The sequence below is a fragment of the Mya arenaria genome, chromosome 9 (assembly GCF_026914265.1).
Source record: "Mya arenaria isolate MELC-2E11 chromosome 9, ASM2691426v1".
Taxonomy (NCBI): domain Eukaryota; kingdom Metazoa; phylum Mollusca; class Bivalvia; order Myida; family Myidae; genus Mya; species Mya arenaria.
In genome coordinates this window covers 637,496-662,190 of record NC_069130.1, presented here as the reverse complement: position 1 = coordinate 662,190, position 24,695 = coordinate 637,496, and the positions used below count along the sequence as shown (strand labels likewise).

Sequence of the window (24,695 nt, the reverse complement as noted above, 5' to 3'; positions counted from 1 at the left end):
AACTTCGGCTGATGCTGTAGGTTGAAGTATTACATTTCTGAAAAGCCTGAACATCGATAAATGTCAGATAATCTATGATCTTGAAATGTACCAAATATATGCAGCTAATAAAACAAACTGAACCGTATACATTCATTTGAGGTTTTCTTTCATGATCTAGTCAAGTGTAGACCGAAAGATACAACTCAAGTATCGAACGGAGTGAAAAAAAGCAATAGAGACCTAAAATGAGACTTACAAAGTCATCTAATCTTCCGGCGATTCCAATATTGGTTCTAAAAAGTATATTCTCTAAAAGTCACCAAGCATGATTCGTTTGTTCCATTTTCTCAAGTAAACACATAACTTATCATGATTTTGAAACATTCTTTCTAGGTCGAAACTGTGAAGAAGTGGACCAATCTCAGTCAAACGCTGAAATCAGGTCGAGTTAACTCTTTCAAAAAACTCCATTTACGTTAGTGACTTAATTTAGCTTGTTATTCTTAATCGTGTGAATGACATTTTTGTTGTCCACGACGTATCCATGAAACTACAGAAAAAGGGGGGTATGTGCGAGGTCAATTGACAAAACAGCGAAATAAAATGAGAAATGATTGGAAATGATCGAAGATTGACAAAATTCAAACCAAAGGTAAACCATCGGTATCATCAATATTGGCAATAATTCAAATCGTTACAAACTCCACGAACTGTACTTTCCCTTTTGCATTCAAGGGATATCACTGCGTAAGAGATAGTAAATGTTAGTTTAAGATAACCTCAATAAACCAGTCGTAGCAGCGCCGCCTAGCGTACGTGGAACGCATGCGCACTCTGTCCTTTTACCTAGCAGCTGCAAATTTAGAAACACGTGAGCAAACGCCGAGAGGTATTTGTTAAAAAACAGCTTTATATGTATTGTTATTTCTCAAAGAATAACTTAATTCTCTCATTTATGATAGATTTCAAATTTTCGATAGAAAATCAACACAAATCGACTGTTATTGTTTAGCAAACATTGCGCCATAGCAATGACTAGTCCACCTAAATGGCCGTCAACGAGTCTTTTGACGATAGTTTTACTATGGCGGACTAGAGACGTCCACCATCTCAGCACACAGTAGCGAACGGTCCTTGCGCAGAGAATTCTCGCGGCCTCAATTTTGAAATTATTTCTGTAACAAATTTAAATTTCTATGAAATAGAAAGTTGCCTACAATTAAACACATGTCATTTTGCCAAAAAAAACCATGTTTGAATATCTTATATGTGTTTCAGTAACATGTGTTTACTGTTTATCAAGGATCCCGATATCTGTCAATCTGGGACTAATAGGACTAATAGGACAGGTTGTGTACATGTATAAAACGTAGTCTAAAATAATAAACGTGTTATACGGGATTCTTCCAATCCCTAACGTCTAAACGGGAATTAGTCCAAATAATTGTACGTTAACGGATTTTTTCCGATTTTTGTTATGGCAAATCCTTCACGTACAAATTGTTTAGTATCAAAAGTGGGTAGTTGTTCCGATCAGGATTCCGGGTTGAAGCATATAGCGTCTATAAAATATCATAAAAACATGAAATATTACAAGATAGTGTTATTTTACATTAGTTCCGTACACAAAAAATAAATATCCAACTTATAATTATGAGTTTGACGGCTTTTCTTCATTTCATTCTGTGGAAACATAACGATATATACATGAAGGGCACCTGCAAGGCTTCAGGGCACAGTTTTAAATCGCTCAGAACATTTCGGCTATGGCCGAGTTGTTACGATTGTTTAACGAGGTCTATCTCAAAGCTTTGTCGGAGGAGGCCGAGTTTTAACGATTGTATCGAGTTGTTCCCCTTCGCATAATTGTTTTCTGTGTCAGTCAACTTTCGTTTTATTGGAAAGGTGAACAACTTGTTTTAATGCATTAAATTCTTGTTTAGTGCAAAATAACATTTCGCTTACATGGTAAAATATGAATATAACTCTTTATGATCAATTTCAACCATAAAATACTTCACTTAAAACAATTTCAATATTTTTAAAACACCCCCATTTTTTCCACATTCCCATTTGTTCGTTATAGATTTAATTATAATTAATTACTGTGATTTTAATCAGATTCAATTGGACTATTATCAACTCAAATAAAAGTACCGCGCATTTGAGTCAATTTTAATTAATGTTTGCCTACATGTATATATTCGTCCGATGTCAATGTACTGAAAATGACAACACAGTAAGATCTCGGAATGAAATCCCGCTGCACTCGTGAGTTTGATATTATCGCATAAACACGGATGAGAGTTGCCAATCCATGGTTTATAGGTCCATGGTACAGCCTAACAGGTTAATGGGATGAGGAGTAGTGTGTGTTTGTATGACCACAGGGGCTGGGTGCGTTGTTGTGCCACACTCTTATGATCAAGCCCCAAGGAACTAGTCATTTTGGACCCTGCAATTTTTGGTAATTTCATACCTTTTCGATAGTCATTTAATACCCGACCTATTGTCATTTCGTTAGCCATAATAATGTGCGTATAGGCAAGTGGCCAAATTACACCCAGTAAAAAGCCAACTTACTGATAAGCAGACCTTACTTGTATAGGCCTTATTAATTCTGTGTCTGAGACTATTTACAATTAACACTTCAAAAGTATGCCACCGCTGTCACATGGCTAGTTGTCAGGCGTGTCTGTCATCGCTTTCATAAGAGGATGCTACTGTGAATTGCTCGGGTATTGTCACTTAGGCCAAAGTTTTTATATTTTTAGGCACCCAGTCCCTGTGGTCATTTGTTGAGAAACTCTGCGGACACTTGATAAAAATCAATGCTACAGTCTGTTGTTGTTTTTTATTAAAAATTTCAACCAATTATGACGGCTCCAGTAAATTGCTATAATTCTGTTTCCTTTGCCCGTTTTGCATGAAGGTACCGGTAGCTTACCACAAGAATGCAGTCGTATTTCACTATTTGCACATGCATCTTATAAACATGTTTTTTGCTAATGTCTGCATGCATAAACACATTTCACCCAAAAAAGACTAGGTATTAAACTAATTACACATTTCGGAAAATCAGGAGGTCAAACATGCGTTTAAAGTTCACAGCGCATGGTTGAAGGGCATTATGCCTTCTTGTAGACTTCCCGAAAGTTAAAAAAAAGTGGAAGAAAAATATGTCTAGTCTCCTGCTAATTAGGAAATGATCTAATATCAGTTTATTTTCCCTTGAAAAGACCCAAAATGGCTGAAATATCAATCATTGGGGTGTAAATATCTTTTGCAATAAATCATGACAGATAATATTTCATATTTAGGATCTCTGAATGTGATGAAAATCAATGATTTCCGAGTTTACAGGGCTCTCACTAGGCTGAAAAATTTGGGAGAAGTGACTTCTCCCTTCAGGCAATTTAGGGAGAAGTGGGGAAACTTCAGGGAGAAGTGATACTATTTGTAACACCTGATACAAAAACTATGCCATACCACTCACCTAAGTTTATATTTACATTAAAATTGATTGCTATAACTATATAAAATGTTCAAAAAATAATCATTTTTGGCTCAGCAAAAGTGTATTTGTCAATGTCACATAGTTTATCTCAAAAAAGCATCTAAAATGAAACAAAAAAGAACAGCTAAGGATTTGAAATAATCAAAGTGACCTTATAAATGAACCTTCAATATAGTAGGGGAATGAATCTTGTTTTGGTATGTTCGGGATAGGGTACGAATGTCACATTCATCTATGCTGTTATTTACTTGTCTCTGGCTGAATAATTTTAAATATGCTGTCATTTAAGAACCTAATGACATTTAAATCAGTGTCCTTGATGAAAAATTTACCAATACATATTGGGAGGTTAAAAAATTAACTCGGAAAATTGTTCTGACAAAATGGCGACCTCACCGATTATTTTTTTTGACAGGAGAAAATTACTATAAGTAAACTCTACATAAAGCAAAAAAAAAAAGAAATTGTGTTTACAAATCAATTTTTATCATGAACATTTCACTAAAACCAATCAAATATTTGGTGATACGCCATGTTATTGATTTTCTTAGCGCATACTTGCCGATGGCCCGAGATGGCTATGACCGTCTGCTTCAAAAGCAACAATATTTAAATGCCTTGCATTGTTTATTCAATACATATATTTATTTTTTTTACTTCATTAATGCTTGAGACAATTTTTCATAATTATGTCGCCTTTTCTCATTTTAACGAACTTATATCATTTGATCAGCGTCTTCTCAATGTACGTTCTGATTGGTTAACTTTCAAAAGCTCCGCCTACTGGCGATGTTTTGGTGACACGGCCCAATTATCGTATTAGAAGATTACCAATTTGTATGAATGGCTTATTGCGATGTTTTGACTAATGGGACAGTGGCCAAATACTGGCTGATTGACAGATTTACAATGTGCTAAAATTTCGGTGAAGTCAATGACGCTTTGATGATACAAATGGGCGAGGTCTGGGAATTTTAGGCGACCACTTCGCCCAAGTCGCCCCCTTGCGAGAGCCAAAATAGAAAGATTTTTTTGGGGTGGGGGATTTTTCCTGAAGATTGAGGAAAATATCTGTATTTGCTTTTGGAATGGGTCCGATAGTCGGACCCGTGGGTACTTTAGAAAATGCTTTGCCTTCCTTTTGTTTAAAAAATGGTATTTATTCACAGAGTTGCACCATGGCTGATCAACAAGAGATTGATCTTGAGGAAGATTTTAATCAAGGTGAATCTGGTTCCGCTCAAACCATCCCAAAACAATGCTCATCTCTGCGAAAGGGCCAGTTTGTTTGTATCAAGGGACATGCATGCAAGATCGTGGAAATGTCAACCTCTAAAACTGGCAAGCACGGGCATGCTAAGGTAAATTTGTCATTTGGTTGAGCTCTATATAATCTTTATAATCAGTAACTATGTCAAACTCAATGACGTCAATAACTCCGCCCATTATGTAAATTAACGATTAACTTCGGCAGTTACCGCTTACAACGATGGCTGTGAAATACAACAGGGCTAAAATATCAATATCAAAATTGATATTTTATTTTTTTTGTTCATAACTATTTTTTTATAAGCTAAAATTAAAAGATCTAGATCTTAAAGTTAGTATCAGAAAGAAACATTTTACAATCATCATCTGAAATGCGCGGGAAACATGTGCTCATTTACTTCCTGACACATTTGATGAAAGTGAAAGGAGAACTGGACAACAGCGTTCAGCACCCGCAAACGGTGTTCTTGTTATGAAGTTAATTTAAATTAAATAAAAGATTAGTTAAGGCAATTGTTGATGGCTAGATAACTTCAGAGTATTTTATTGTAACCAAGTATATTTTGAAAGTCATGTAAATACTTTGTGAACCTCTATTTGTTATGTTAATTGCATTATTTTGATCGTTATTGTGTATATGATGTTTGTGTCTTGATTATTGTGTTTGGGTTATTTCAGATGTACTGATGTTAAAAATGTATACAAAAGTTAAGAAAAAGAAAAGATTGAAATATTAACATGACCCATTTGAAATGTGGTCAATGCGTTTACATTCAGTAGTTGATAGAGTAGGCCATATGCGCTAATGGGCAATGTCGGCCAATGGGGGTAGATTAAGACAGGCATTATTTTTTGTTGTATTTTTAGGTGCACTTGGTTGCCATTGAGATTTTTACTGGCAAGAAGTATGAAGATATCTGTCCTTCGACACACAACATGGAAGTTCCTAATGTCAGCCGAAAAGAATTCTCGGTTTGTTGACTTCGTATTTCTTAATAATTTGAACAAATATGGTCTGTTTTTTTTAATTTAATTGATGATTGTTGTAATCATAAGGTTTCTGATGTATGTAAAGCTAGTACATAACTTAAGCTGATAAATACAGGGCTGTCATTAAGAATTTAAAACTTGAAGTTTGTACTTCATTGAAATCAATTTTGGGAGTTTGTGCCTCTTAAAATTCAAGAATTTTCCTCTGTTGTCCAACTAGATACATTGTGTGATGGTCCTAAACAACTGTGTGAAGTTTTAAATCTATTGAATGAAGGGTATTTATACTATATAAGTTATATAGTATCTTAAGTTCCATGGTCAATCAGGGGGCCATAATTTGTATAAAGGATAATATGGAGTTATCTAACCTCATTATGTAATGGCCCTGAAAAACTGTGTGAAGTGAATTGAACGAAGGGTATTGAAGTTATAAGTGAAAATCCCAACTTGCCCTAATACTTGAACCGGACGCTGGGGTGAGTAGTAAAGCCCTCCTTATTCTTTGAATAGTCGAGCTAAAAAGGGTTGGTATTGAATAACTTAAGTAAGGGTCTACATATTGTGACCAAAATTGGTATAAAGGAACAGTTTATAGAGACCTTTCCTGAGATTGAGTTTTGTGCCCCGAGAGTTATGGTCTAGGTCAAGGTCACTGTTGCTAAAAATAGAAATATGGTTAGTACTGAATAACACAAGTAAAGGTTGACATAATGTGACCAAACTTAGTATATAGGACACGTTTATGCAGAACTTTCATTGGATTGCCTTTTGACCCCCTAGGGTGAAGGTCACTGTTACTAAATATAGATTACTGTTTGGTACTGAATAACTTTAGTTTTGGTTACAAACTGTAACCAAACTTATATGTAGGAAGAGTTTATGGAGGACTTCCATGGGATCGTGTTTGGGGCCCTTAGGATCAAAGTCACTGTTACAAAAAATAGAAGAAAGCAGTTGAAACTGAATCTCTTCTGCCAATCATTTAAAACCCTGTTTTGTCACATTGCGATTCTTGTTCCACTTTATAATTTGATTTTTTTATTGCTTTTGACAGGCACATATTACATCGTTATTGTATTCGCTTCTAAGTCAAAGCGGTGTAGTCGAGCATGCTGTCTTACGACAGCTCTTGTTGTATTGTAAGGTTATTAAACATTACAGCACATGTACTGTACAGAACTATGTAAACAAAACTACATATATAATAAAATAACATTATTAACAATTCTGATGTTGCTCTCTGTCGAATTGAATTGTAAACTTGAGCAAAGTTCTGCCCTAGTTTAAACAAAAATGTTAACAACATGTCAACCAACACCTTCAGCTAGGGATAACAAACATGTGGTGAATGATTTAATATGTAAGGGCAGTGGGAGTTTTTCACACCTTGACATATTGACAGTGCACTTTTATGCCAATTCACAAACATTTTTAGTTTACTTGCACTTGAGAATTCGGGCTCCAGGTGAGCTATTGTGATTGGTCTATGTCCGGCGTCAACAATTGTTTATAAAAACATCTTCTAATCCGCCTAGACAATTTTGATGAAACTTCACAGGGATGTTCTTTGGGTGGTCGGTCATCTTTCAAAAATTCCATGCAACTCTGGTTGTCATGGCAACCTAATGGAAAATCTACAAAACTCTTCTTGACAAAAACCATGAGGCCTAGAGCTCAGGTATATGGTGTTAACATTTTCTGGTGGTTGTCTTCCAAGATTGTTCAAATTATGCCCCTGTGGATCACCAATTTCTCACAGACTTATATAGTGAAATCTTTGAAAATCTTCTTGTTTGAAACTGTTTAGAGTAGACCCTGGATATTTTGTGTGTATTCTCTATCAAGTGTGTTCAAATCATGACTTGCATTTTCATTTCAAAACTATATTTCATTTCAGCTGAACGACATAAGTGATGACGATTTTGTTTCACTTATGGATGAACAAGGGGAAACCAGGGAGGACCTAAAACTACCAGACGATGACATTGGTTCCGGTATTCGTGATAAGTTCGCGGATGGTCAAGAAGTTTTGGTAAGTCCAAAAGTAGCCAAGGGAAAAGTATCACCCTATCACCGACCCTATTGACGAAATAATGTCGACCCTACTGCGTCAGTTAGTAAAAGAAATAATTGTTTTTTAAGTGTGTGTTTTAATATGTAGTTTAAAACGTTCTTATAAAAAGCATAATAAAAAATATAAAAAGCCTACTCAGGGTTTCCACCAGGCTTTTTGGCTTGTCGACGTGCCTTCCTGCGGTGAGGCTAAATACCGACTAGTTTTGGCTTCTGCTTTAATAGAACGATTACAAGAAGGCATGTCTGCCGTATTATCTCCTGCTTAGCTGTTATTGTAATAAAGCCAGAAGGCGTGTTGGAATATTTCGCTTGACACATCCAATTGCGTTCGCAGTTCTCACAAACACCTCCCATAATAAATTGGCATTAGACGTGAAATACAATGGACCTTCATCTTTCCAATGAATAACATTATTGGCCTTCGATTTCATGATGTGTTAATTATACCCCCACAAACGAAGTTTGAGGTGGTATATAGGAGTGAGCTTGTCGGTCTGTCGGTTTTCATGGTTTCCGGACGATAACTCATGAAAGGCTAGACAGATTTGCAAAAAAAAAATTTGGTACACAGGTGTAACATCAGAAGATGCAGGTCAAGTTCGATATTGGGGCTGGTGGGGTCAAGGTCACTGTTACTAAAAATAGAAAAAACGGTTTCCGGACCATAACTCATGAAAGGCTTGACAGATTTGAAAAAAATTTGGTACACAGGTGTAACATCAGAAGATACAGGTCAAGTTCGATATTGGGGCTGGTGGGGCCAAGGTGAAGGTCACTGTTACTAATAAAAACCAAACTGTTTCTGGACGATAACTCATGAAAGGTTAAACGGATTTGAAAAAAATTTTGGTACACAGGTGTAACATCAGAAGATACAGATCAAGTTCGATATTGGGGCTGGTGGGGTCAAGGTCACTGTTACTAAAAATAGAAAAATGGTTTCCGGACGATAACTCATGAAAGGCTTGACAGATTTGAACATTTTGGTACACAGGTGTAACATCAGAAGATACAGGTCAAATTTGATTGGGGCCAAGGTGAAGGTTACTGTTACTAAAAATAGAAAAATGGTTCCTGCTTCATAACTTTAATTGGGCATGAGATATTGTGATGAAACTTGCTGTATAGGCAGCTTCTGTGAAGACAATGCTTGTGATTGAAAATGGGGGCAGTGGAGTAAAGGTTTTTGTGCACTGTTACGAAAATAGAAAAAACGGTTTCCGGACAAACAATACATGCATAATAAAAGAAGATGCAGTGTGCAGTAACCTTGGAGTTATGGCCTCTTTTCAAAGGAATGGTTTGCCATTCCTGTGTCCAGGCAGCATTTGGGGGTATTCATCAATTCGGTGACAGCTCTAGTTGATGGAGGTACCCCATTTGTGATTTAATGCGAAAATTTCACCGCACACAGCGTGGTATCGTTCTACAAAATTCAATCAAGTTAAAAATTTTGGTCATGGATTTCATCTTTATAGTACAAGCAAATCTAAAATATTTCACACGTGTAGAAGCAGAAAATAGTGTAGTCATTTATAGGCCGAGAAATATTTTCATATTTTTTCTGTCAAAAAAGTTACTTAGAAATTAATGTTATTTTGTTGTTTTGGTATTTCACACCTATTTATCAATCTTTATTTCAAATTTTTAATCTTAGTTTTTCACACCACACTGTGAATGCACTTGAGCATCGGCTTGAGGTGACAATGGAGCACAATTAGCTCTTGTTAAAGAATGGCATGGAGCATGCGTATGGTACAAACATCATGTCAGAAAATGAGCGATTCATTGTATATAATCTCGCCAGATTTGAACAAATTATTTGTCATTTATTAAACAATAATTCAACAAACATGTATAAGAAAGATCGCTCACACCGAATGTATAGTACTAGTAACGTGTAACAGACATTGCAATCTTCACAACTTAATATTTCACGTCATCTTTAACTCGCAAATTTTGTCATTTTCTGAAAATTGTTAATCCGATATTTCGAAATAAATTTATGGGACCCTACAATTTCGAATTAACGGTGTTCAACTGTATTCGAAGTTATGATCAGACATAGAAAGCATTATATTTTTGTGTAAAGATAGAATGTATTGATATTTTGGCTCTTTTTTTACTGGAGAATTTGTGACCACTAAGCTATTAATTCCAAAGATCCATCTTAAGTAAGAAGTGTAAAGGCTTATACAAATTATATGGGTTTATTTATTGTTATATCATTTCAGTCCTATGAGTTATTTCAAGTATTATAATGCATTAAATGCATAATGCTGTGCTCCTTTAAAATTGTAATGTTTTAAAGGAATTTTCAGCTAAATAAGCTCTTTAACCCTTTGGTTTTTAATTTTATACTTTCAGGTGACTGTGTTGAAGGCTTTGGGTCAAGAACGCATTATAAGCTTCAAAATATCGAGCTAGACGAGACCAACCCTGCTTCAATTTTCCATAAAGAACCACGTAGTACTGGATAACTTCTCTAACATGTATTTACCAACCTGTGTCCTGGGCTTTCTGGAATCAGTGGTTACAGTATGGCAAAAAAGTTGTGTGAGCTGCTTTTAAAAGCCTGGTTGTTAACCAAATACTTGGACATTAGTAAAACACTTGAATCAATCAAGGAATTTGAATAATGCTTTGTACACAAATGATCAGAAGTATCAATGAGTGCTAAATCTAATGATGCCTGTTTTCTTACACATTTACATTGCAAACTTCAGGTTTGAATGATATGACTGTTTACTGCTGTCTAAAGTCATTATGCTTGCGTTTGGCCACCAGCTCCATGAAAATTGAACATTTAAATTGTAATGGATATCATTAATGTTTCAAATAATTGAACTGTTTTGTAGAAATATGTTATATACGAGTGAAATGGAACGTGGTAATTCTTGTTATACAAGTTGTTATAATGTGAAATAAAAAGTGCTTTAGATCGTTTCCTTTCCTGTTCATTTTGCATTATGAAATTGATTTGTTCAATATGAATTGTTAGGAAGCCATTAGAGAGAAAAGGTGTGCTTGAAGCGGCTATGTCAGAATTGTTCCCATTTGTCCAAACTCTCTTCCATTTACCTATTTTTTTAGCACCCTAAAAAAAGTGAGAATCATTTTTTCCATATTTTTTGTTATTTTATAAATGTTTTTGAAAGTTTGTTTACATTGAAAACCATTCGAGAAAGGGTTTATAATCATCAGTATGTATGTAATATATATAAATAAAAAATGTAATTTGACATTATATTGGTTTAAATCGATGTAATAATATTTTTTATGTTTATAGAATTTTCTTCGGCCAGCACCCCTTCATCTTCTGAGAGATATAAAAATTATTATAAATCTATCTGCAAAGGCGATGTTTGTCATTTTGATTTAATACTGCATAATTGTTCATAAACATGTACGTTGTATTTAGACTGATGATGTGATGTTAATTGCTATAATTTAAGGCTTGTGCGAAATTATTAATTGAAATTAAGTGAGAAAAATAACATTTTGATTTAATTGAAAGTTTTCAAGTGATTTTCTTGTGAACATTATTGTGTATTAAAAATCGTTTTAAATATAACTTGTTCTATAGCTTCTAAATGGAGTTAATAATGTATCATAGTGTGGTTCTTATTCAGTAACAAAATCATTTATTGACTTGTTTTAGTAATTCGGCATATGTTTGGGATTTATGCAACAATATGTGTCCACTGCTCATTTTTTGTATACATGTATTTATTTCCCAAACATCTGATTGTTTTCTTCAGCCACACTTTTTATCATTGAATCTTTTTTGGTCCTATATTCAGGGATGTGATTTGTCCGCGGAATTCCGCGGATATAATAGCCCAAGGGACCCCCCCCCCCCCCCCCCCCCCCCAAAAAAAAAAATATATAAAAAAAAATAATAATAATAATTTTTTTTATCTGATTACAAAAGATACTACTGTACTTTTGGTTGTTAGAGTTGATATCCTAGTTTGCTTCGAATTTAAAGTCAGAAGAACCCTCAAAAGAGCTTCTAAAAAGTCAGTTTTTCTTCTACGTCACTGTGCTTTTGACCACAAACGTGCCCCAAGAACCCATGGCCGAAATGGTTTCAGCCCTCCAGCTGCCAGGTCAATCACATCCCTGTATATTGTAAATTAACATGACTTAGGAAATAAAAGCGTAAGTTTATTCTGATTTTAGAACTTTGTAACCAGTACATTATACTGGACAACATACTCTATTTTATCATTGCCCAGACAGGTGGCAGTTGCAACATGGTTGTAATTCTACAAGTTTATGATAAAAAGTGTGACTTCCATGTACAGTTAATTTATGGTATTTGGTTACAGTTAAAACCAGCTGTATATTATTCACATTGGTCAAGTGCTATTAAGTGAAAAAATGTCAATATTGCCGTGCTCTAATGAGTTAGGAATGAGCTATCTGAGAAAACGAAACAACTCTGCCCCTTGTCTGAAATGGGTGCTTGTGTAATGATCTGGTCAAATTCTGGACACTTGAAAGTGAAGAACAATCAAGTATGTTAGCATTTGAAGTAATTGATTAAAGATAATGAATAAATTTAAATTACAAAGTGTATATTCTGTTCAAGTTCCTGAAATATCGCCATGCACTGTAGCAGGAATGGGGACATGTTTGTATAAACTTGACCTTGTAGGCATAGCCTTGTGCGAGTATGTGCCTGCCCCCTTTGTCTGCTTACATTTAACTAAATTGCTTGATTGAATTTAATAGTTTTTGATAACTGTTTACTACATCGAACCCGTGTGCGCAGTGCGTCTACCCATCATCGCTCCCTCGAGCCTGGAATACTTGTATACTGAAATAAGATTTCTCTACTGTCAATGCATAAATGGCGAAACATGAAGATATGCTTCCAATTCCTCCAGGGATGAATAGCTAAACGTATTTACAATATATTTCAATGATGTAACTAGGCTTTCCGAGGGTCGGATTTTTTTATCCAGACCGGAAAAACGGGATTGATATTTTTTCTTGCATATCATTTTCTAAAATAATTTGTTGAAAAATTTACGTAAAAAAACGCACTTTTGTAAATTTCACCAAAAAACGCGTGCGACATGTTTACTGACGTCATAAAGCGCAGTATTTTTTTTCTTGCATACTTAATTGATTGCGCTTTATTGAAATATACTTTTCATGAACCATACAATAAAAGAAATAAGTGGCGCGTTGTTCCGCGTGACTCCTGTAAGGCAGGGTTTTCCAGCACTGGTCACATGACTGGAAACACGTCCGGTATGCAAGAAAAAAAAGCCTTTATTCAAAAACAAGACAATTTGGGGTACATGTTATAGTAATATTATTATATACTATTACAACTATGTATATTATGACCACCTCGTGCGTATATGTAGTGGAACAGAACAGTGGCTGCAATAATTGATGCTCCCAAAACATTTAATTGACATTCGTATTTAAAATCGATACATACACATGTATAACAAGCACACATTATGAGTGATACACCTTGAGCAACTTAACTAAATAATGCATTTTTGGAAAATATTTATAACTGTGTATTAACGCACCAAATTGATATTAAATGATTGAACAGTGCTATAAGATTTACAGGGAGGATCAACTATCATCTCATAAGGTAGAATTTCCGTGTTTTCTGCACCTTTCTTAAATTAAACGCAGTATCATTCATAAAAAGCATTGCGTTCGATATGTATTCAATCGGTTTGGTCAATTTAAACATTTGTATCAATTTCGGTATATCGAGTAAGAGTTGCATCTTTCAGCAATGTCGGCCAATATATGATGTATAAAGCTATAATTATCACACTCGCCACTATCTTTGTTTCAAGGAAAATGCCACCCTGGCTTGACACCATCTCGTTCTCAGCCGGTAGTTTAAATTTGCGAACAAGGACGTGTACTGTTGTGCGTTATGTATGGTAAGAACATAAAGTAACAGATCCTAGTGTATGTAAAGCAGTGAGTCGGACCCGAAACGGGATTTGTTTAATAGGTCTATTTTGTACAACAGTTTGGTTCGTGAAATACATTAATATAATGCATGTTCATCGCTGACTACTAGCTTGTAGGCGGGGCTTATTGTATCCTGCTGAGCATATCAGAGACCACTTCAGGAGGTGAGAGTGGTATATCGTTTTCCACATCCCAGCCACAGGCTATGAGATGTATTCACCGTCTCCGTGTCCTAGTGGTTAAGGCGTCCGCCTACGATGCGGGAGGTCGTGGGTTCGATTCCGGGCCGTGTCATACCGAAAGACATTAAACGTTGGTACAAGTAGCTCCCTTGCCTGGCGCTCGGCATTTAAAGGGTAGTGCTTTGAAAAGTGGTGTTCTCGGTACTGGTTCAACCAAGGAAAGTTGTGTCCCGTGTATCGGTGCTTTACACCGAGCACGTTAAAGAACCAAGAGGTCTCTTCACAAAGAGCTAGGGTATCGCACCCGGATCTTTTGTATCTCACTGTTTATTCCAATGTCTGGATTTGACTGCGAATTGCTGTCACTTCTATCACATGTCACTTATGGCATTTAAACACAATTTAAGTCTTGATGGCGTCACGGCGGGGTCAAGCCATAATGCAGCCAATGGGCACGGGCAGACCTAGATAAACTCAAACAAACTGAAATGTATCCTGCTCAGTGGAACCTTTTCATTTCCTCTCAAGATGGCCAACAGTACTGGTTATAACACAGGAAACAGATTAGCGTGATTATGTAACTTGATTATATGAAAGCTATCCTGATCTTATGCTTCGCTCATTGAGGAGCGGAAGGGTGCTACCTAAAAAGAAGAGGGAGCAGCAACCGGCCATTACTCTTTAGCTAAACTGTCACAGATTGTCAGTTTTGACACTCAGAATCGGCTGAATTTGGCATCAATATCTTCAATTCAGTCATATTAGATAAATCAGAATAGAACAGATCTCAACTGTATGGTAAATGCCGAAAATTGCACTTTTCTGAAAGCTTAGTAACGCTTTTCGCCATTAAACATCAATTTTCGAACGTAAATATGGAATCTCTTGTCAGCACTCAGCAGTCTTATATCACTGTTTTCCAGACATTAAAATTAAAAATAGTTGTCAAAACGATAAATAAATGAGGGTGCAACTGATAAACCCTAGCGTACCCGTAATGCACCAGTCAGTTGTAACCACGCCCCCGCCCCCACCCTATCCCCCAGGTCCGTGGGATAGCGGGGACTTTGACTATTGGTCCAGCAAATCAAGGGTAAAGTCCCCGCCCTGCGAGGACGAACTGCTTGTAAAATCCCCGCCAAATGTCCCCACACACCACTGTCCAGGGACCCTAGGTAAGGCCCATTTCCCGCTTTTTTTTGGCGCGAAGAGAAAACCACCGCATTCACTCGGCACTGCGGGGCCACCTGGAAGGTAAAACACGGCCCATTTTCCAGGCTATCCCCGGATATGGGGGGGCGTGGTTACAATTGACTGGTGCATAAATAACTTCTGTTTTCATATCATGCAAATGCTAATTATATGGTACTATTACTCAACTTTTACGTATTTGACGCGACACTGGGACAATCGCGGTACTAATACCAGACAATTTGCGACATTATATGCCCAAACTCGGCCAATGTCGACTAAACTCGGCCAATATCAACCAAACTCGACCAATATGAGTTTCATCCGTTTTGATTGGCTACAATACATAGAATTTGAGAAATGGACCATTTTCATAGGCTGTCGAAACTCGCCTAATATGACAAATATGCTGGAAATTATTTTAAAAGGTAGCCATTATGTTTTCCGTTTTTCCGACTATTTTCAAAATTGTGTGCTTCGTTTAAATTAACCTATTTGGAATAACTAGCCTATTAAATACTTCAACCACTTTATACGGTTCTTTTTGAAAACCGCCAAGATGGCCGAGGAGAATTTTGAACTTTTGACAAACGATTTACGAAATGGACACGAAAAGACATGCTTCCTTAGACTGTTCAGTGCTTTATTCATAAATATGTGCAATGTCACTCAAAGATGCATGTCAAAATCAGCAGTCAAGTCTAGAAAAGCAGACACCATGAATAAGGGATAAATAGGCTTCAAGGTAAGTTATTAGAATGTTTTTAACCAAAATTTCGTACCATGAGTAATAGTTAAGTTATAAAATAAAATACTTATAAATTAGTTTATTTCATATTGGCCGAATTATTTGCCCTCGGTCAGCACTATTTGGCAAATACAGAAGACCTCGGACAAATAATTGGGCCAATATGAGATCACATAATTAATAACGTTTTGATATATATGTTTATAGAATAATTGAAAAAATGAACACTATAGAAACACGTCACATGTAACTAATTTTTTTTGCAGTTAATAATTAACTCGCATTTCACTTGACGGCGCTACACGTGCATGTATATAGATACATACTACATTATATATTTTACATACTCCAAAGATAACTAGTATTTAACGACTTCATCAGTCAAGTCGTAGTTTTCTCCCTTAGATGATTTCTAGATACTGTTGCAATTATTGCACAACTATCTGAAACAGGTTGTGAAATAGTTTGTGTATATATATATAACATTTTTTTTTTGCGTTGTTCACTGTCATAGAATTTTTTAACAGGGCCGAGTTATTTTGATGTAACAGTTGATGATTCAATATGTCTAAGGATTTGCGAGCTGCGAAGAATTTCACGAATAGACTAGTAAGTTATTTGGTGAAGTTAAATCAACATTATTAGTATGTACGAGGGCCATTCAAAAATACATAAACTATTAGTTTGGCGTTCGCAAATTGTAAGATAAATAAAAACGCAGTGAATATAACGCAGAACTACATGTATTGATTTAATACACGGGATTTCATCAAAATCCGATCAGTATTAAGAGCGCTGCTGTAAGATAACATATGCACATGTACATACCACGCGTATAGTAAAATCGTCACAGAACGTCACCGACGTCACACGACGCAAGCGCTTTTGTTTCTAAATTAAAGCCGGCGTGGTACTGGGAAGTTTTTGCCGAATGGTTGCGACGACACAGGCATTGCATTGATTGTAACGGCGTATATTTTGAAAAGATTTGATACACTTTGTGTCGTGTGACGTCGGTGAAGTTCTGTGATGATATTACTGTGCGCCAAACTAATATTTTTGAATGGCCCTCGTATTTACCAAACTAAATGGTTTAATGCGATGTAGTCGCATTATTAATTTCTTTAATACCTACAAATAACCTTTTACAGTTATAGTGTTCGAGATTGTATTTTGTCTACTTACGAAGCCTCTGTTACTATACCGATTCACCTTATTAAAATTCGTAAAACTGGCTGCTGATTAACCTTATAAATGTTTAGCAGATTTGAATAATACTACCATAAAACTCAGCTGAGACAGCAACAAATTATTATTTTATTCATGTATAATAATGTATTATCAGCCTCAAACTAGCTCGTATTGGTAATTCTAGGCTTGTTTCGGGGAAATACTGTATTTGCCGATTTTTGGACCATCTTGTGTCAAGTCCCTTTAAAGAGAAATATCTTTATGATCATACAAAATAAATAAAATATAAATGTAATGGATTGAGAACTTTATATTATTAAATGAAGATTTTTAGAGAAATTGAGGCGTGGGGGGGCCATGATTCCGAACAATATCTCAAGTCCAAGTCTAGACTGAGACTCACGGAAAAGCACTATTATTAAATAAAAAAGAATCCTCTTTATTTTATTCGTTTTACAAATATAAATGTGAATACATATGTAAGTGTATTATTTCGAATAGAAATGAAATTCAGCAGATTTCATCATCAACACTCAACCAGAAAGAAAGTAACAGTGGTATGAAGGTTTGAAGTTTTGCCACTTGGCTCTGAACTCCATTCGGAACACCTCGGTCATTATCCATCGAAAACAACCTCGGATGTATATGGACGGTTTACAAAGTCAGAAATCTTACATTTAACTACGCTGCCAGTAGATCGCGTAGTAATTTCAATTTACAAGTTAAACGTGATGAATTTACTCTCGGGAATCTTAATTATTTAAGTAATATACACTTCACTGGCAATCAATACACTATAGTTATACAAAGGACATGTTGAAATACTACAATTAACTTTTACTTTTATCAAAATAAAATACTAACTACATGTACTTCTACTGATGTACCGGCATAATGTCGATGTTGTTTTCGATGGAAAATGGGCGAGGAGTTCCAAATGTCTGAACTCAAGACTTGAAACTGTTCGTAATTAGCGTCCCTGGTTACTTAGGTCTCGTAACTATGCATTTAGCTGTTTCTATAAATTGAAAATATTTGACGAGCATGTTCACCTACAACACACAGGAATAAGAAATAGTGATGATCAATTAAACAATATCACAATCATCTTATGCAATTATGCACCAGTCAATTGTAACCACGGCCGCCCCAGGTCCGGGGAATAACGGGGACTTTCGTTCCCGCCCTGCGGTGATGAACTGCAGATGTCCCCGCACTCAGGGGACCCTAGGTAAGGCCTAATCCCCGTTATTTTTGGCGCGAAGACAAAACCACCGCATTCACCCGGCACTGCGGGGCCAAAAGGTAAAAACCCGGCCCATTTTCCCGGCTATCACCGGTATGCCTCTGGACCTGGGGGGGGGGGGGGGGCAGTGGGGGGAGGTGGCGGTGGCGTGGTTGCAATTGACTGGTGCATTAATATATTGAAAATGAGAAAAATCAATCATGTCACAACACAGGATGCGCCAATCAAGTCAACCTCCGACTTCCTTGATGAGGTAGCGGACGCTGGGGCGTCGTTGACGTTTCCGGCGAAGGCGTCGGGGCTGCGCGTCAATGGACATGTCATGTTGCACGAGCACCCTTGCAAGATCGTGAACATGACGTCGAATAGCACGGGGAAACATGGACACGCGATGACGCACGTGGTGGGCGTCCATCTGATCACTGCCAGGAAATATGAACACATCTTCAAGAGTACACACACAGCCAATGTCCCTGTCGTGCAGAAGAAGGAATTTGTCGTTAGTATACCATTCTTTGATTATTTTCAAATCAGACTAATCTAGTAATTATATTAAATTGTTGTTATTATGGCTTTTTTTAATTCGTGCGTATGTTGAAAACTTGTCAATAAAATAAAACATAAAAAGTGGCGTTAATTTTAATCGACATTAGGAGTGGTATTTAATATGCAACTTAAGTCAACCTTATGGTCATACTTCATTTAATACATTCACTGTATTGGTCCGTTATTAATATCGAGCAATCCGATTCGCTACATCGTACTTAGATCCAATTAAGACCTTTACTGAATACCACCTTTGACACATATTTACAAAAAGAACGTTCAAAATACAAATCGAAAAGCAGTACCGGTTTGGGATGGATATTATGTACATATATACGGGTGGGCGGGGATGCAAATCTAGCAATTAATTTGTAGTCGCCTTAACTTGGCTTTCTGGTACCGGGGCTGGTTTGACCCCACGGTAGCGCTATGCACAGAGAAGAAAATAATGCACATTTGTACAAGGTTCTTCATGCAGTGTTATTTATTGCCACTAGGTATATACAGTTCTATGATATGATTAAAGCAATCGTCACAACTCGGCCAGCTCCGGCAAACTTCGAGATATACCTCGTAAATAGTAGTAAGGTAATATACGAAAGTGTGTTGAGGCCGCAGGCGATAAACACCATTTAAAATGCGCTTAAAGAAGGCATATTATATACTGTCATTAACAACAAGGGAATATATTGTTTAGAAACATTATATGTGCTTCTCTCAGAGAAGATGTTTATTCTGTAGGATAATGGCCGAGGTGTTCCGATTGATGATCAAAGCTATCGAAAATTAACTTCTTTTAACCTTTTATCTTATTAAAAAAGCAAGTTCTCAACTGATGATCTATAGAAAAAACGGTTAGTTCTTAATAGCTTGAAAACTTCAGAAATATTCAAAATTGCCGCCTGAATACCAGCCGCCAGGTGGGGAAGTACTCATGTATCCGGAATAGCATCTCAATTGCAATTTAGTTTGTCATCCGGATTTCCTCGGGCATTTTTCATCGAAAACAACCTCGGATGTATACCGGTAGATCAGTAGAAGTTGTTCGTAACATATAGTACTATAGTAAATATATTCATTATAGTGTTTTAACGTGTATTTTGTATATGTTTGCCAGTGAAGTGTTCTTAAGAGTAAAGAAGTGGCGGATCCAGGACTTTCTAAATGGGGGGGGGCACAACTAATTATAAACAAATAAAAACAATTGAATGCATTATTTTAATCATATAATGACATGGAATTAACATTTGTCTTCTCTGTCAATGATGTTTGGCAGATCAATTGAATTAAAAAGATAGCATTAACTGATATAAGATAAACCTTTCACAAAAATATATATCATGCCGATGAGGAGAATCGAACTGGGATGGCCAGATTTGAAACCTAAGTGGTTAACCACTCGGCCACATGAAATACACAAATGGAAAGTTTCAAGGCGGCGACGTTTTGAATTTAAACTTTTTTAAAAGTACGTCATGCACACACATACCTTGTTGACATACAATGACATTATTAAAAGCAATGACGAACATAAACTGTGCTTATGTTAACAGTTTTAAACAACTTGTATGTCTGATATAGGATATATTCTGAAAACAGTAAACTAACCCTTATAACTGCGGCCATATTTGTTAACTTTTAATCAGCTGTCTGCGTTAAATGTGGCGCCGATTTATCATTATCGAATCTTAGGGCCCCGATGTCATTTTCAAGAGACTTTATCGTGTCTCGTACTATTCAAAATAATACTTTGAAATTGGCATACCATAAATACTGGAACACGAGAATCAGGTTCAATTGTTTACTTGCTCAAATAATGATATGAACTCTAAATTGTGACAAAACTTATTTGTACAGTTCAATCAATCAAGATGTGCCAAAAAAAAACATAACTTTCCGGCCAGCTGGTGGGGGGGGGGGGGGGGCACGGGCCCTCTGCCCCCCGGTAGATCAGCCACTGGTAAAGTCATATTAAGTTAGAGTGACAAATGGAAATTACTACGCGATCTACTAGTAGCGTACTTAAATGTAAAAAAAAATACATTGTGGATTGTCCATAGACATCCAAGGTTGTTTTCAATGGAAAATGGCCGAGGAGTTCCGAATGTTGAGTGTGTCCACCTGCTATGACCGATACTGTTTTCTATGTGCTCCTCTGTCATATTTGACCAGTGTGGTCCATGTCTATCACAGGTGGTGGACATGAACAAAGAGGGCTGGCTCGCGATCATGGACGACGGTGGAGTCATACGTCATGACCTGCGCGTGGAAGATGACGCCATCAGGCAGAGTATTGCTGAACGCATTGATAAACAGGGCGATGAGGATATTCTGGTATGTGGAAGAAATTTACGTCATAAGTCTTCGTATGGATTGTCCGTCTCAATCCTACGCACAGGGTACAGAAGGTTGAATAATCAGCCCTCAATGATTGTGCTTATAAAAAATACCAAATATTGCTCACCCTGAGCCAATTTCCGACCACTGTGCGCGTTGAAGAGAAGTCAAGCATTTACCCTCATAGCTAAAGAACTTCAGCAAGTTTACACGTTATATATATTACCTTTTGGGACGTAGTAAACATCAAACAAATGAATAACATGAAAGTTATGGAAGCCAGAACTACTACCCACAAAGCGTCTGTATTAATTGAAGGCGTAAAAACAGTATGACACGTTGACTGATAGGTTCGTCCAGGAAATTATAACTGGTCAATCTTTCCATCGAGAAAGTTTGTATTAGGATTGAATGTTCAATCTAATATGTCGCAACATTTGTATAACAAAATGTTTTTGCGTCAGTACATAATGGTCTCCCTTACACCGTTGACCATGTTATAAAGAAAACACTATTGCTTCCCCTGTTTTGTATTTGCCGTGCCTGTTTACTAAAGTTGTTACAGTGATTAAAAGGTTAATCTTCGATTATTTGCCACGTGTGGTTCCTTACTGGCGTTGTTTTATTTAAAACTCCACTCATTTCTTTCAGGTGACTGTCCTGAAAGTCCTAAACCAGGAAGTCGTCATGGCAACCAAGATCGGCGTCAAGTAGATGCTTTCCCAGAAGTATCACGTGACCGGGCTCTCCAAGATGGCGGACACTGGACTCGATCATCTATCTGATGAATTAAGAACTCATTTATATTATGCAAAATCTTCAAAAATAGTGTTCATTACAGAACACTTTTTTCACTCCATTATTCTCAACATATCGTTTTGAGATTCGGAACATCTCGGCCATTTTTATCGAAAACAACCTCGGTTGTATTTGGACGGTTTACATACTCAAAAAAGCGGAACGTTTACGTCCGCTGCAAGTAGATCGCGTAGTAATTTTATTTAGCACTTAAACTTTAGACTTGTTTAGACTTAACACTTGGGAATCTTAATTATGTTTGCAATACTTCATTGGCAATCAATGTAAACTTAGATCAATAAATACAACTCTAAAGCACTACAATTAATTAATGATATAATTCAAAAGTTCACGAACTATTTCCACTGATGTACCGGCATACATCCGAGGTTGTTTTCGATAAAAATGACCGATGAGTTCCGAATGACTGTTTCGAGTGCTCCAGCTGATTTCCGTCTTCAGCACTTGACGTAGTGCAATGTTTCTCTAGCGCTCGTCGTTAATATTTGGAAGAGCAATAGCACTGTTTTAGGCCTGGGAGTTGGTTCAACGACCATTCCAAACTATCCCCGTGTTGCAGGTCCTCCCGAAGCACAACACGCATTCAAGTTTGGAATAGCTAAGCGTCTGAAACCGTCAGTTTGCAGTTTCGCAGATTATTAATTTAAAACGAGTACATGTATTAAAATCAAGGTTATTAGACAGATACTGCACATAAACACTCAGTACAACACAAATACATAGTAAAGACATATGCTTAGTACAACACAAATACATAGTAAAGACATATGCTTAGTACAACACAAAAGCATAGTAAAGACATATGCTTAGTACAACACAAAAGCAAAGTAAAGACATATGCTTAGTACAACACAAAAGCATAGTAAAGACATATGCTTAGTACAACACAAAAGCAAAGTAATGACATATGCTTAGTACAACACAAATACATAGTAAAGACATATGCTTAGTACAACACAAAAGCATAGTAAAGACATATGCTTAGTACAACACAAATACATAGTAAAGACATATGCTTAGTACAACACAAAAGCATAGTAAAGACATATGCTTAGTACAACACAAATACATAGTAAAGACATATGCTTAGTACAACACAAAAGCATAGTAAAGACATATGCTTAGTACAACACAAATACATAGTAAAGACATATGCTTAGTACAACACAAAAGCATAGTAAAGACATATGCTTAGTACAACACAAATACATAGTAAAGACATATGCTTAGTACAACACAAAAGCATAGTAAAGACATATGCTTAGTACAACACAAATACATAGTAAAGACATATGCTTAGTACAACACAAATACATAGTACACATATATGTTTAGTACAACACAAAAACATAATAAAGACATATGCTTAGTACAACACAAAAACATAATAAAGACATATGCTTAGTACAACACAAATACATCATAAAGACATATGCTTAGTACAACACAAAAACATAGTAACATATATGCTTAGTACAACACAAAAACATAATAAACACATATGCTTAGTACAACACAAAAACATAATAAAGACATATGCTTAGTACAACACAAATACCTAGTAAAGACATATGCTTAGTACAACACAAATACCTAGTAAACATATATGCTTAGTACAACACAAATACATAATAAAGACATATGCTTAGTACAACACAAATGCATAGCAAACATATATACTTAGTACAACACAAATACATAGCAAACAAATATACTTAGTACAACACAAATACATAGCAAACATATATACTTAGTACAACACAAATACATAGTAAACATATATGCTTAGTACAACACAAATACATAGTAAACATATATACTTAGTACAACACAAATACATAGTCAACATATATGCTTAGTACAACACAAATACATAGTAAACATATATACTTAGTACAACACAAATACATAGTAAACATATATACTTAGTACAACACAAATACATAGTAAACATATATACTTAGTACAACACAAATACATAGTAAACAAATATACTTAGTACAACACAAATACATAGTAAACATATATGCTTAGTACAACACAAATACCTAGTAAACATATGCTTAGTACAACACAAATACCTAGTAAACATATATACTTAGTACAACACAAATACCTAGTAAACATATATACTTAGTACAACACAAATACATAGTAAACAAATATACTTAGTACAAACAAATACATAGTAAACATATATACTTAGTACAACACAAATACATAGTAAACATATATGCTTAGTACAACACAAATACCTAGTAAACATATATGCTTAGTACAACACAAATATCTAGTAAACATATATACTTAGTACAACACAAATACATAGTAAACATATATACTTAGTACAACACAAATACATAGTAAACATATATACTTAGTACAACACAAATACATAGTAAACATATATGCTTAGTACAACACAAATACCTAGTAAACATATATGCTTAGTACAACACAAATACATAGTAAACATATATACTTAGTACAACACAAATACATAGTAATCATATATACTTAGTACAACACAAATACATAGTAAACATATATACTTAGTACAACACAAATACATAGTAAACATATATATTTAGTACAACACAAATACATAGTAAACATATATACTTAGTACAACAC

At 35.9% G+C, this 24,695-nt stretch overlaps 2 protein-coding genes across 3 annotated transcripts; both read left to right on the top strand.

Moving 5' to 3' along the window:
• The first annotated feature begins 783 nt into the window (after positions 1–783).
• On the top strand, positions 784–12,421 carry LOC128246938 (eukaryotic translation initiation factor 5A-like). Of its 2 annotated transcripts, none has more exons than XM_052965499.1 (5): positions 784–853; positions 4,669–4,860; positions 5,636–5,740; positions 7,659–7,793; positions 10,205–12,421. In XM_052965499.1, exons 2-5 carry the CDS (start codon positions 4,678–4,680, stop codon positions 10,262–10,264), a joined length of 483 nt encoding a protein of 160 aa, XP_052821459.1. In that variant the 5' UTR covers positions 784–853; positions 4,669–4,677; the 3' UTR covers positions 10,265–12,421. The 2 variants fall into 2 exon arrangements, with proteins under 2 accessions (XP_052821459.1, XP_052821458.1); XM_052965498.1 differs by having other exon boundaries at positions 785–871.
• A 4,015-nt stretch (positions 12,422–16,436) lies between these two features.
• Positions 16,437–22,553, top strand: LOC128203661 (eukaryotic translation initiation factor 5A-1-like). Its single transcript, XM_052905173.1, has 4 exons — positions 16,437–16,531; positions 18,574–18,858; positions 21,099–21,239; positions 21,894–22,553. Exons 1-4 carry the CDS (start codon positions 16,487–16,489, stop codon positions 21,954–21,956), a joined length of 534 nt encoding a protein of 177 aa, XP_052761133.1. The 5' UTR covers positions 16,437–16,486; the 3' UTR covers positions 21,957–22,553.
• The last annotated feature ends 2,142 nt before the right edge of the window (positions 22,554–24,695 follow it).